This window comes from Bos indicus, chromosome 12 (assembly GCF_029378745.1).
Source record: "Bos indicus isolate NIAB-ARS_2022 breed Sahiwal x Tharparkar chromosome 12, NIAB-ARS_B.indTharparkar_mat_pri_1.0, whole genome shotgun sequence".
NCBI classification, from domain to species: Eukaryota; Metazoa; Chordata; class Mammalia; order Artiodactyla; family Bovidae; genus Bos; species Bos indicus.
In genome coordinates, this window is record NC_091771.1 from 2,522,809 (window position 1) to 2,537,943 (window position 15,135).

Genomic DNA, 15,135 nt, shown 5'->3' on the forward strand with positions numbered 1-15,135 from the left:
GAATGATACAGTTCAAAAACTTGAATGTGCATTATAACATACCAAGGCAGACATGTAAAATATGATAAACTATAGGAATAAGTTGACAGATATAGCATTATGTTGGACAACAACAAAATTCTCTAACTTACAGATGCTGCTGCTGGTGCTAAGTTGCTTCAGTCGTGTCTGACTCTGTGCGACCCCATAGACTTACAGATGAGTCGAGCATAAACATATTACTAAAGACATGGGAGCTTTAAACAATTCAATTATACATGTATATGGAACCCCACCCAGCAATTAAAGAACACTCATTCTTCTCAATCACAGGTGGATCTTTTATCAAGTTTATCATATACTAGAGATCTGAAATGTGTGTGTGCTGAGTCGTTTTAGTTGGATCTGACTGTCTCTGACCCTATGGACTGCAGCCAGCCAGGCTCCTCTGTCCATGGAATTCTCCAGCAAGAATACTGGAGTGGGTTGCCATTTCCTTATCCAATAGATTTGAAATAAATTTTAATAAATTTCTAAATTTCAACTTTATTCATTGACCACAATAATATGAAATGTGAAATAAAATTTAAAAGGGTGATGTTTTAAAACCACTTAGAAAAAAAATATAAAAACATACTAGGTAGCTCATGTATCAAGGAAGAAATCATAGAAAAAAATAGACCAGAACAGTATTTAAATCAGAATTTGTGGGGCACAGAAATAGTGATATAAAGAAATTTATATGCTATTCTTTGTATTAAATGGAGAGAGTAACATGGAAACTTATATTCAGTTCAATTCAGTTCAGTCACTCAGTCGTGTCCGACTCTTTGCAACCCCATGAATTGCAGCACGCCAGGGCTCCCTGTCCATCACCAACTCCCGGAGTTCATCCAAACTCATGTGCATCAAGTCAGTGATGCCATCCAGCCATCTCATCCTGTGTCGTCCCCTTTACCTCCTGCCCCCAATCCCTCCCAGCACCAGGGTCTTTTCCAATGAGTCACCTCTTCACATGAGGTGGCCAAAGTATTGGAGTTTCAGCCTCAGCAAAACTTACATTACCATATGTAAAATAGATAGCCAATGGGAATTTGCTGTGTGTCTCAGGAAACTCAAACAGGGGCTCTGAATCAACCTAGAGGGGATGGGTGGGGAGGGAGATGAGAGGGAGGTTCAGAAGGGAGGGGATGTATGTATACCTATGGCTGATTCATGTTGAAGTTTGACAGAAAACAACATTATCCTGTAAAGCAATTATCCTTCAATTAAAAACTGAATAAATTAAAAAAAATAAAATACCAGAAAGGCAAAGTTAATAAACTAAGCATCTGACTTGAGAAATTTATGAACAGTTATACAATCCAGAAAAAAAAACAGAAGGAAATGAAGGGAGAAAAGTGACTTTAGAGAATTTTTAAAAACCAAAATGTAGTTATTTTGGAAAGACAGTTAAACTTCTGAAGAGATTGATTAAAGAAAAAAAAAGTAAGGAGAATATAAGAAGGAATATAACTCTAGATATAAAAGATACTAAAAAGAGAAGCATAGTATAAGAAATTTGCAGGCCAGAATTGGAAAGATTGATGAGATAGATAAGTTCATAAGCAAGAAGATTTCGTATTGAAACTGACTTTAAAGGAAATAGAAAGCTTGAATAGGTCTATCAGTTCAGTTCAGTCGCTCAGTTGTGTCTGACTCTTTGCGACCCCACGAACCGCAGCACGCCAGCCCTCCCTGTCCATCACCAACTCCCAGAGTCCACCCAAACCTATGTCCATCGAGTTGGTGATGCCATCCAACCATCCCATCCTCTCTCGTCCCCTTCTCCTCCTGCCCTCAATCTTTCCCAGCATTGGGGTCTTTTCCAATAAGTCAGCTCTTCACACCAGGTGGCCAAAGTATTGGAGTTTCAGCTTCAACATCAGTCCTTCCAATGAATACCCAGGACTGGTCTCCCTTAGGATGGACTGGTTGGATCTCCTTGCAGTGCAAGGGACTCTCAAGAGTTTTCTCCAAAATAATTTTAATTTAATGACTTTTCAAATCTGCCAAAAAATTAAATACTTGGCCTGAAAAGTTTTATAGATGAGGTTTCTCAATTTTTAAATGATTATTCTAAACTAATAGAGTGTAAAAAAAATTATGACCAAATGTTCAAAAGGATACATTCTCCATGTCCAAGTTGAGTTTATCTCAGAAATGGAAGTGTGTGTTTTGTTAGACTATTTACATCACTACATTAATAGTTTCAATACATTGAGAAAACGCTTAATAAAATCCAACCCTTTTTCAGTTTTTAAAACAAAGGAAATAATCTAGTTGAAACTTCTATCTTGCAATGTGAATTTCCATCACCTAATGAAATTTTAACTCTTAGCTAATACAGTACATACTCAAGAAAGAAAAATATAAAAACTGGAAAAGAAGAAGCTAATTACTTCTTATGTTATCTATAAACAGTTCAAAAAGGAACCTACAGGAAAATTGTTAAAAATAAGAGACTTTATAAATGAAATATATGGAATGAACTACATTTTATACATTAGTTACAAAATATTAGAAATTATATTTTTTTAGAAAGATATCACTTACAATGGAATAATAAATGGCAACAAAGAGAAGATACAAATAACAAAAGACCTGAATGGTGTAAATTCTAAGTTTTTTTCAGTAGACTTTAAAAAGACAGTAGCTCTGTTGGTAAGAATCTGCCTGCAATGCAGGAGACTGCGGTTTGATTCCTGTACTGGGAAGATCTGTTGGGGAAGGGATAGGATACCCACTCCAGTATTCTTGGGCTTCCCTTGTAGCTCAGCTGGTAAAGAATCTGCCTACAATGCGGGAGACCTGGGTTTGATTCCTGGTTGAGAAGTTCCTGTGGAGAAGGGAAAGGCTACCCACTCCAGTATTCTGGCCTGGAGAATTCCATGGACTGTATAGTCCATGGGGTCACAAAGAATCAGACATGACTGAGTGACTTTCACCTTCACTTTCTTAAAAGACAGAACTGAATGGAGAGCCATATCATGTTCATACGTGGAGAGATTAAATACTAATATAGAGATATAAATTCTGTATTAACTACAGAATCAGTAGTTCTGTTCAGAATCGTAATAGGCATTTTCAACAACTTTAATAAGTCTGTTTTGAACTATAGATGACAAAGCAAAGGCCTGAGAATAGTGAAGTCATTTCTAAAGAAGAAGAAAAAAAATATTTTGTTATCTGTATCTTCTCTTTTTATCATTTATTATTTCATTACAAATGATTTCTTTCTAAAAAATTACAATTTCCAATATTTTATAACTAGTGTATAAAATAGTTCATTCTATATATTCCATTGATAAAGTCTCTTATTAATAATTTTCCTGTTGGTTCCTTTTTGAATTATTCATAGATAACATAAGAAGTAATTAGCTTCTTCTTTTCCAGTTTTTATATTTTTCATTCTTGAGTACTGTACTGTATTAGTTAAGAGTTAAATTTCCATCATTTGGTGAAGAGGGCTCACCTTAATACACTATAATAATTAAAACAGAATGGATGGCACTACTGGTGAAGAACCCGCCTGCCTTTGTAGGAGACAAAAGAGACGTGGGTTTGATTCCGTGTCAGCAAGATCCCATGGAGGAGGGCGTGGAAACCCACTCTAGTATTTATACCTGGAGAATCCCATGCTCAGGTGAGCCTGGCAGGCTACAGTCCTCAGGGTCGCAAAGAGTTGGACATACTGAAGCAACTTACCATGCACACATGCATGGTATTGGTGCAGACATGGATACAATGATCAAATGGACTGAAACAGCTCCAAAGCATCAACACTTAAAATCCAGATAAGTGGCTTTGTTAAGTCAGTGATGGAAAGGATAGGCTATTTGTGAAATCATTATGGATCAACTCATTTTTCATGTGAAAAAATTAAATAATATGAGGAATCATACCTCATTTTATTCACAAATGTATTCATAAATGTTGATCCCAGTTAAATAATATAGGTGCTGAAATATGAACAACATCATTTAAGAATTTGAGGAGAAAACATGGAAGAATATCGTTGTCTTTCATGTACAGAAGGATTTCTTAAATAATGTATTAAAGGTATGAACAATGAAGGAAAAGAGGTTTTTGGCTACTATGTAAATTTGAGAACTTCTGTTTACAAAAAGGCAACATAAATAATGCACAATGATATGTAAAAGCCAGGAAATTACATGCTGGATATTTATGCTTTAAAAAGCATAAAGTTAACAAAAAATAGTATCCAGAATATTTAAAGAGCTGTAAATCATTAAGAAAATGATAATATAATAAAACAGTGGATAAGAGATATGAAGAGGCATTTCATTAGAATAGGAAATGCAAATGTTTTGTAAATGGGTGAGAAAATGCTTGAATTAGTAACCATAGATATACAGGTTAAAAACATGATGTAATACTATTATATACCTGCTGTATAGATAGAAGACTGATAACAGTATTAGTGAGTATGTTAGCTATGATTATGTATTGATGGTGGGAGTATACTCAGTCACTTTGAAAGCATTTTGACCTCATTTAGTAGAAAAACGGAAGATGAACCTCTTCTTTTGTTCATCAGTTGTGCTTCTATCCTAGAAAGCAGTGAATTTCAAACTATTTTGTCCTCACCCATAATGGAACCTAAAACTTTTATATTATGTGTTTTTTAGAATTGAGAGAAACATTAATATCAGTCCTTATGTTCTAAAATGTTATGTTCTATAATGAAGGAGTGTGCTCTTTCACTTAAAGAATATCTGTCAGCAGTTTTTAAACAAATCTAAGAATCAATGAGACCTGCCATTTACAAAAAAAAAAAAAAGAAAGCTCTGACATATATACACAGGGAAATGTACAAGAATGTCTGTAACTGCATGATTCATCATAGGTCAAGAATTGGAAACAACCCACATCCCACTGACAGAAGAGTAAACAATAATACCCAATTTAATTTTATAAACAGTGACAAGCAAGCACAATTTATACATAAACATATGGATGCATCTTAGAAATATAATGTTGAGTGAAGAAAACAAATCATAGTAGTTTACTTATTAGGATACAGCAAATATCAAAAAAACTAAAGAAAAAAAATGATTACAGTAGGCACATCTTATAAAAGATTACAGCGCCAGACTTCTAAATTTTACATTCCTACACATCCATTTAATTTTACTGGCTTTAGGTTATTTTGGTTTCTCTGAGAGAAAATATGTTGTATAATGCTGTAACGTATATTTAAACTAGTTGTGATGAAGCTCTTGTTATTGCATTTAGTTATGTAGAAAGCATATATTATAGTAAACCAATTGTGAACTGGTGTATTTTATTTCCTTCCAGAGTACACACACATGCACCCATACATGTGCGTACATGGCATGTGTGTATGTATAGTTCTTCAGTCGCGTCCAGCTCTTTGAGACCCCATGGGCTGTAGCCCGCCAGGCTCCTTTGTCCATGGGATTCTCTAGGCGAGAATACTAGAGTGGGTTGCCATGCCCTCCTCCAGTGGATCTGTTTGTTAACATACATGTATAGGCAATGGCACCCCACTCCAGTACTGTTGCCTGGAAAATCCTATGGACGGAGGAGCCTGGTAGGCTGCAGTCCATGGGGTCGCTAAGAGTTGGACACGACTGAGCAACTTCACTTTCACTTTCCACTTTCATGCATTGGAGAAGGAAATGGCAACCCACTCCAGTGTTCTTGCCTGGAGAGTCCCATGGACAGAGAAGCCTGGTGGGCTGCAGTCCATGGGGTCGCACAGAGTCGGACACAACTGAAGCGACTTAGCAGCATACATACATTCATTAGTATTCCTGTATATTTTTATTACTGTATTTTTATAGATATTTTAGAGTCTTTTGTTATTATTTAAAGCACATGAGCCTTAGGAACGGAGGTGGATTGTTGGTTATGCCTTCACCATGAATAGTCCAGATGTGTCTGAAGGTTGAAAGCCCTCTGTTGTTGCTCTAGACTGGTAAGCCCATGGATCTTTCAGACAAAAGCACGCACCAGGTTGTATCTGCAAGTTCTGCAAGCACGCAGGATTTCTTTTGGTATTACATAGATGACAGCTGGGGGCAGTGCACTTTATTTGCCAACTGACTATGTAGTAAACCAGGTAAAGCATAGGATGATTTAGAGAAATTGATAGCTAACTGTCTTCATGTATGTGCATGTGTGTGCTCAGTCCCTCAGTCATGCCCAACTCTGCGACCCCACTGACTGTAGCCTGCCAGGCTCCTCTGTCCATGGGATTTTTCAGTTAAGAACATTGGAGTGGGTTGACATTTCCTACTCTAGGGATCTTCCCAACCCAGGGATCAAACCCACCTTTCTTGTGTCTCCTGCATTGGCAGGCAGATTCTTTACCTCTGTAACACCTGAGAAGCTCTTACCTTCATATATGACTCACCCTCAACTTCCTTTCTGGCTTCAAATTTTGGAATTGAAGAAACTAATAGGCAATTATATCTAGAATAATGTGGTTTTAGGACCAACTTTTCTGTTTTAGGCTACTTTTACTTCTCAAAATTTAGCATTAAAAAAAACCCCAAATTACCACTTGAACTGAGATAGTATTTTCAGACTAAATGCCTATTTCTGTGCTGTCTGTTGGTATTTTTCCAGCTATAATTCTTCTAATGTCAGAATAAGATATTTTTAAATGAAATAGTCTTTTAAATGGAAATCGATAGTGCATTTTCCATAGAACAATATAGCTTTAAGGACTCCTTCAGACCTTATTTCTCAAGGTAAACATTATTTCTATAGATCCCGAGAAGTAATTTTGACTTTTTATTACCCAAAGAGTACTAAAAAGGTTTGACAATTATATCTAGTAATAGGTTACCTATTTGATGTTCTCATTGAAATGCATCTAGTCATTAAAGTAGAAAATTCACATCTGGAAATTGTATACTTTAATAAGTTTCAAGGAAAAGCTACACGATATTTTTACCTATTACCTGTTCCTCTTACTCCTCCCTCAAACAAGAAACAAGTTTGATCCCCATGTATTTGCCTGTCCTTTTCTCTACCACTGTTCAGGTTTCCTTTCCCATCTTGCATATACTTACATGGGTGCACACACGCACACAGAGGCATACACACTTGCCTTTAAGAGCACACTTATTTTCTACTTTGGGGTTGCCTTCTCCTTTCCTAGCCTACGTTGGTTTTTATAGCAGTTGTCGTCCTGTACCTGGTGCTTAACGTATACTACATCAATATGAAGGCACAGAGCAGAGAAAACAGAAACTGTAAGCAGCTTTCAGGTATTGCGCCTGCCTCTTAGTGCTTTCATTGTAGTGAACTAGAACAGAATTATTCTGAGCCAGAATAGAGGATGCAGATTCCATTTTGAGGAAACAATTAATTGCATATTAAAATGTGTATTTTTGGAGCTGGAATTTCATAGCTTACCAATAGCATTTAATGTTAATATATGTCATGATCTGTGAAGTTTCTGAGAATTTACCAAAGTTTCTTGATTTCCATAATTTCATCAATGTTGGTAGAAGCCAGAAGACCATGGGTCAGAAACGAAGAATAGCTTATTATAGCAAAAATAGTAGCCAAAGTAAACAGATTTGTGCATTTCTGAGCTCAGAATTCCCACAAGGCGATGTGAAAAGGGCTGGGTTTAATACCTGCACTCACAGGGCTTTGTATCACTGGAGGGAAATCCTGAAAACCCAGTCTTCTTTCAGAATTAAGACTATTTAACCGTTGCCCCAGTTTATCATTCTGGACAGGAAACAAATCCACTTAAGAGGGGAAAACTGCCTCTGTTTTCTAAGACTGTTCATATCTTTGAAAAGGTAGTTTGGAACAAAAATGCTTCATTAGGCTTGCATCTTAGTTTTACTCTCTTACTTGAAAATCTTTTGTTGTTTCCTAGTTCCCTTGAAGGAAACTGTAACTCCTCATCTTGTTCTTGAATATCCTAAATGATCGGGTCCCTGCATACCTCCTGACCTCATTTAACACCACCGTACTGGCCTCTTCTCTTGACAGCCCACCAAAAGCCTTTGCATTTGGCTCTCCCTAGATCATTACCTGGAGAAGGCAATGGCACCCCACTCCAGTACTCTTGCCTGGAAAATCCCATGGATGGAGGAGCCTGGTAGGCTGCAGTCCATGGGGTCGCTAAGAGTCGGACATGACTGAGCAACTTCACTTTCACTTTTCACTTTCATGCACTGAAAAAGGAAATGGCAACCCACTCCAGTGTTTTTACCTGGAGAATCCCAGGGATGGCGGAGCCTGGTGGGCTGCCGTCTGTAGGGTCGCACAGAGTCGGACACGACTGAAATGACTTAGCAGCAGCAGCAGCAGATCATTACCTAGATAGCTCCTTGACTTTTTGTGGCTCAGACAGTAAAGCGTCTGTCTACAATGCGGGAGACCCAGGTTCGATCCCTGGGTCAGGAAGTTCCCCTGGAGAAGGAAATGGCAGCCCACTCCAGTATTCTTGCCTGGAAAATCCCATGGACAGAGGAGCCCAGTAGGCTACTGTCCATGGGGTTGCAAAGAGTCGGACATGACTGAGCAACTTCACGTCACTTCACTAATACCAAGTGGGAAGCCTTATCTGACCAACTAAGATAAAATAACTCTCTAGGAATTCTATCACATCCCTCCTTTTTTTGTAGTACTATACTTGTTAGAGATTTTAATTGTTTATAATCTGTCTTTGCCTCCGGACCCAGCCTATCACACAGAATGTAAACTTGTTTTAGATCTATTAATATGTATCTCAAGTCTTTAACACAGTACCACTTACTGTTAGGGCTTCACAGGTAACACAGTGGTCAAGAATCTGCGTGCAGTGCTGCAGACGCAGGAGACTCAGATTCAATCCCTGGGTCAGGAAGATCCCCTGGAGGAGGGCTGGGCAACCCATTCTAGTATTCTTGCCTAGAAAATCCCAGAGGCAGAGGAGCCTAGAGGGCTACCGTCTAGGGGCTTGGAAAGAGCTGGACACAACTGAGAGACTGAGCATGCTTGCATGTATGCATTTACAACTCAGTCTCTCAGTAAATGTTCTTTGCATGGATGAGTTAATACTCCCTCTATTCTATTCTTTTTGTTTCTCCTTTTTTCCCTTGTAGTTTTCCTTTTAATTGTTTTGATCAGTAATACCAAACTTGATTATTTGATTTCTAATGAAGGACTTGCCCCATCTCTTGGGTTTAAAAAAAAAAATATTATAGTCAAGAAGATTAAAGCCTCACCAAAATAACATGGCACATACTTGTTTAATTATACACTTTTCTACTTAATTCTATTAGTGATAAATTAGCAGTTAGATAACCTCTTTGGCTTCATCGGTACTGAGAAGCCTGAGTCTCCACAGGAGATTGTAATATGATGACATGCTGTTTGTTGGCACTTTGAAAAATTCATGTTTACCTGCTGATTCCTACAAATGCCACAGGAATGGCATTTCTTGATTTGCATAAAGCTTATAAAAAGTACAAAAATAACTAATCTCATATCTATTGAGATCTTATGTTTCACTTGTCATTATTGGTTTTGATGAACAGTCAGAGGCGCTGACTTTGAAATGCCATGTATTTCTTTAGTCATCCTTGTGATACTTCTATCTGTATGAAAGAAATTGTTAAACATAGATTATCATATAAGGTAACCATTACAATATTTCTGCTCTTTATCATTTTTTCATCAGTTATTTTTCTTGTACTCAGTGGTTTACTTACTAAAGGAGGTATGGGAGAGTAATACATTTGCTAGGCACTCTTTTGGAAGTACATATAGGAAAACAGTTTTGATTTGTAAATTAAGTCCTTTTTTATTTTTAGTTTCTGTCTTCCTTTTCTTAGTTGATTTCACTAAGACGCAGGTGCTTTAAAGGTAACAGTTGTATTTTTAGATACATAATACATTTAACAAGGGTTCATGTACTAATCTTTTAAAAGACTGTGTTACTAATTAAAGAAGTAACCATTACCTAAAAGATATTTAACTACAGTTTTACAGGTGAATAATTTTACATTTTCTTTGTTTAATCATTGTAGTTAAAATTGATCATTTTCCAAAATTTGTTTATAACAGCAAGCAATGAAGGAGAATGTCAAAAAAAGAGAAGAAGAGGAAAAAGAAAAACGTGCCAGGATAGCCAAAGAATTGGCAGAGAAGGAAAGATTTGAACGCCAACAAAAGAAAAAGCGCTTATTAGAGATGAAGACTGGTGAGTACTATCAAATTTGCTATTTATACTGTGTACCAAGATTAATCGGCAGTTTAATATCCTTCTGTGAAAAAGGAAGACGTGTTCACTTATGTCTGTAGTTAAACAGTAGAGCAATTCTTTCTTTTATGGGCTTTCCCCACTTCAGATTAATAACAAGTAGTGTTTTCATTCTGACATTAGTCATGGGTGGTTTTGCTGTAGTTCCATTATATGAGCATTTCTTTGGCTACTACTTAAATAACTAGTCTGCAGTAATTTATTTCAGTGAATAAATTAACAACTATAGGAAACTGTGAGAAACTCTACAGGACGGGTAACCTATTTTCTTTAACAAAATACTCTTAAAGAAGGGGGAGAAAATGATGGAAGGGACACTTAATGATTAAGAGACGTATCAACCAGCTGTTATAAATGGAACTCATGTATACTGCAGTCCAAACAAATGTAGAAAAACGTAGTCTGAAAAATTTGAATGCTTTAGTTTTTCTTGTAGACATTATTAGAACATTGTTGTGAATATGTTTTAAAGTGTCTTTTAGAGACTCATGGTGAAGTTTTAAAGATGAAGAGATGTAATGTCTTAGATTTCAGTCAAAATAGCCTTACATGACTGGAATTGGCATGTGTATAGATGACACAAGATTGACTACAAATAATAGTAAAGTTGAGTGATGGGTACTTGGAGGGTAGGCTATGTTCACGATACCATTTTCTCTACTTTGAAATTTTGAAATTCTCTATTTTGAAATTTTCTTTAATAAAAAGTTTTTAGAAAAAATTGAAAAGAAAAGTATAAAAATTATTGTTTTGCAGAAACATATATGTGTATTTTCTAAATTTAAAAGGTATCATTAACTTAGAAGCAAAAGAGGTAAAATATAGTTATATTTTTGCCCCCTCAAAATCCTGGCTCTTCCACCTCCAAGCCATCTAGGACTGGAAGACTAATTAAAATCTATCAGCCTCGCTGCTAAATTACCATAGTTTACAACTTAGGGCTGCAAATTCAGCTGAAGTTTCCCTGGGGGTAAAGACCAAGATGCCTTTTTTTCCTTCTTCACTTCCATTTTTAGAGACGTATTTTATCTTTAATAAAGCAAGCTGAGTACCATAATATATTGCACAAGTTTTTCCCAGGGGTTAAAAAATCGTCCAAGCACAATTTCTTGTTTATAAGAGTACACTTGAAATTCATAAAGTCTTCTCAGAAATATCTTAAAGTGTTAACATAATGTAGATCAGGACAGTTTAGCATTGATTTTTAAAAGATGCTTCTGGAAACCTTTTAAAATAATATATTACTGCCTAGTTTACCAGACATTCAGGTGTTTGTACATTATTAGTTCATTGAGTTTTGGTTAACAAGTCATCTGGATGGGTTGCTTGATGGCAGATTGACTATGTATTGTATGGGGATTTGACCTAAGGGTCTGTCATACAAAGCCTCTTAGCAATCAACCTGTAAAGTTGAAACCTGACAGAAAGCAAAAATTTTAATGAACCTTCATATCCAATGTAATCTTAATAATATTTTCATTTAAATTTCTTTTTCTTTAGAAGGAAGCTTCCATTTTTAAAGATAACTGTTTATTTTATTTTTCAATTTGAAAATAATATTTTCATGTTGTAGAAGACAAATGGGTGGCCATTCCCGTCTCCAGGGGATCTTCCTGACCCAGGGACCGAACCTGGGTCTCCTGAATTGCAGGTGGATTCTTTACTTTATGAGCCACCGGAGAAGCCCTAAGTTTATTTTATTTTCCAATTTGAAAATAGTAATTTCATGTTATAGAAGATACCTAAAAAGTATTTGAATCAAAAGACCATAATCCAAAGAATCACTGTTAGTATCTTGACCCGTTTTTCTTTCAATTCTAAAAGCTTCTATCTTTTAACAATAGTTACATGATTCTAGCCAACAGACAGTTTAGTGTCTCACATTACTTCCTGAATTTCCAGAATGTTTCATTTTATGTAAATTGTGATTTTTAATTTGTAATTTTTAATATCTATGTTATTGCATCCATTGGAAGTATCATGTCTAATTTAACTTGCAGTTAATTTTATATTCGTCAGTATGAGGTCATAGAGCAATATTTATTTTCAACTTTTCTGTGTGATAGTTATTTATGCATACCTAATGCATAAGTAATTGAAAAGTGTTTGTAATTATTAGAATATGAAAGAAAAAAGGTTAAATAGTTTTAAGATTCTTGGTGCATGCTACCAAACTGATTTCCAGAAATATTTTTCTACTTTCACCAACTTTTAATATTTAGTTTATGAATGTGCCTTGGTTTGATATTTCTCATTTTGTAAGGTTTTTGTTAACCTAATAGATTAAAAAGTTGTATTTTATTATCTTAACTTGCATTTCTGTGAATACTACTGAAACTGAACTTTTTTCCAAATGTCTACAGTGCATTTGTATTTCTTCCTTTGTGAGTGGCGTTGTCTTATTTTTCTCATAGATTTATGTATTCATTATGTATCAATATTTACATTTAAAATTTTTTATTACTTTTTTTTTAAATAACATAACCATGTATTACTGTATCAAATGGCAAAGCTCAACAATGCAAAATCAAAATTACTTTTGCACCAACCTAATCATTTTACATACCGTAATGCATATGTTTCAGTGCTACTCTCAATTCTTCCAACCCTCTCTTTTCCCCTGTGCCCATCAGTCTCTGCCTTCGTCTCCATGTGCCTTGCAGATAGGTTCATCAGTACCATCTTTCTAGATCCCACATGTAAATTGCTTCCTTTTTATGTAATATTTTATTGTAATCTTTGCTTTTGTGATTTTTTCCTATCATAGCTAAGTTTAGAAAATCGTTCCTTTGATAATTTCTTATTCTACTTCAATTTTTTTTTCAGTTTAAGTTATTTGTAATACTATTTTCTCCATTTATTTGTAATTCTTTCTTGGTTATTATATATTTGACATGTAATTTTTAATATGCTAGAATCTGTTTCTGAGTTCTGTCAAAACTGTTCTATTTTTAACCATCATTTATGGCCAATAGTTTGTTTATATTGTGTTAAGGTTGTTACTTTTCTATTCTTAATTATTAAAATAAATTGAATATTTTTATTTTAAAATAAATTAAAGTTTTCTGTTGCATCCTTTGCTAATTATGACCTACTGGATTATTTTATAGAACATTTTTCGTACTGTTCTTCCCCCAACATGGTGTTAAAAGTATCATCATGGATGAGTCTCAAATAAATGTAAGGCTCTCACTTGATGCTGCTGCTGCTGCTGCTAAGTCGCTTCCGTCGTGTCCGACTCTGTGCGACCCCATAGACGGCAGCCCACCAGGCTCCCCCATCCCTGGGATTCTCCAGGCAAAAACACTGGAGTGGGTTGCCATTTCCTTCTCCATCTCACTTGATAGGAATTTCCAAAACCTTTAGATGCTGAGGCCCATTTATGCCATACATTCGTCATTTTCCATGAGAGAATTCTTTAAAGGATATTCTGGCTGACATTGACTTACATAAACTATTAAATAAATACTTTAATACATCTTAAAAATATTATGTATTATGTGTGACTTTTAAAAGGTTTAATCAAAGCCTTTTGATAAAAGATGATACAACTTTTGGTACAACAGAAAGCTTTGATGTAGTTCTTTTGTAAACATTTGAAAATTTTGGAACTCAAGTTTTTTCTTATAGACTATAGGATTTTAAAGAATCTAGAATCTAGGGCTATATCCCAAATTTTATGGTACATAAACATATAATTTTCTCACTAAAGTAAAAGACCTCTTCTGAAATCCCAGTAAATAATGATTATTCTGAATGGTCTTTAATTTTGCTTTAAACATACCATGATTATTAGCATAGAAAAACAAGGTATTCAGTCTCAATATTATTGTAGCTGTTATAACCAAGTAAGTCATTTAAGTATCAAATATATTATTACTGATTTGTTGATACCTTTCTTCATATTTAAAAACAGTACAAATATGAAGTAACCTTATTCTTTCCATATTAGATGTAGAACGTGCTTTTTTCACTGGATATTATATTGTTATGAAAAATATAAGGGCTGAGGTCTTCCATTATTATTTTACGGTATAGAAAAAAGTAATAGCTATGCCACATTTGTTTCTTCTATTCAGACAGTTTTTTTCCCTCCTCAGTGATAAATAAGGACAAATAAGATTTCTGTTGTAATGAAGTTTAAAATTCTAATACGACGGTCATTATCTTATCTTATAATCTTATATTTGTAATTATCTTATACATCTTATACATAACCACATATATAAGATAATTTCAGATTATAAAAAGGTTATGTGAAGTAAAGTAAGACAAGATAATGAGATAGAAATGGAGACTGGCCGTGTTGGTGAGTTCACTTGATGAATTTTGGTCCTCAGAACTCAGAAAGGAGAATATTAAGATAGCAGACTTACTAATTTAAAGTATTGGTTACAAAACTCCTTATAAACTGTTAGGATAGATAGGCTCATGTGATTTACTATCCTATATATGCTAATATTGTGAACTTTTTAAACATCTTATTGTGAAGATCAGCTAAAATTTCATGTATTTCTTTCTGGGTGTTCTTGTTTTCATAGAGAACATACTATTACTGTAATCTTTGTAGAAGTTACCAGCCTGACTTTTCTTTTATCTAAAGAAAATAGAAGGGCACATTGTTTAATTTACAGTTGTGTTTGTCACCTCTCTGGATCAGGAACTGTTTGTTTTGTCTTGTTTTTGTGTGTAGAACACATACCCCTGAATGATAGAGGGGAGAAAAATCTTCAACCCAGCCCTGCCCTAAATACACAGGGAGCTACCTTCCACCTATTTTTATGACTGTAGTATTTTCATCATGCAAATAAGAACTATATTTTCACAGAGGTACAAATTCTTGCATTACCACC

The 15,135-nt window shown here is 35.1% G+C and overlaps 1 protein-coding gene across 1 annotated transcript in view; it reads left to right on the forward strand.

The window, feature by feature from the left end:
* Positions 1-15,135, forward strand: part of DIAPH3 (diaphanous related formin 3) — a 565,391-nt gene that overhangs the window by 374,813 nt on the left and 175,443 nt on the right. The window contains 1 exon segment of the mRNA XM_070799979.1: positions 10,087-10,222. Within this exon segment, the coding sequence (XP_070656080.1) occupies positions 10,087-10,222 (136 nt within the window).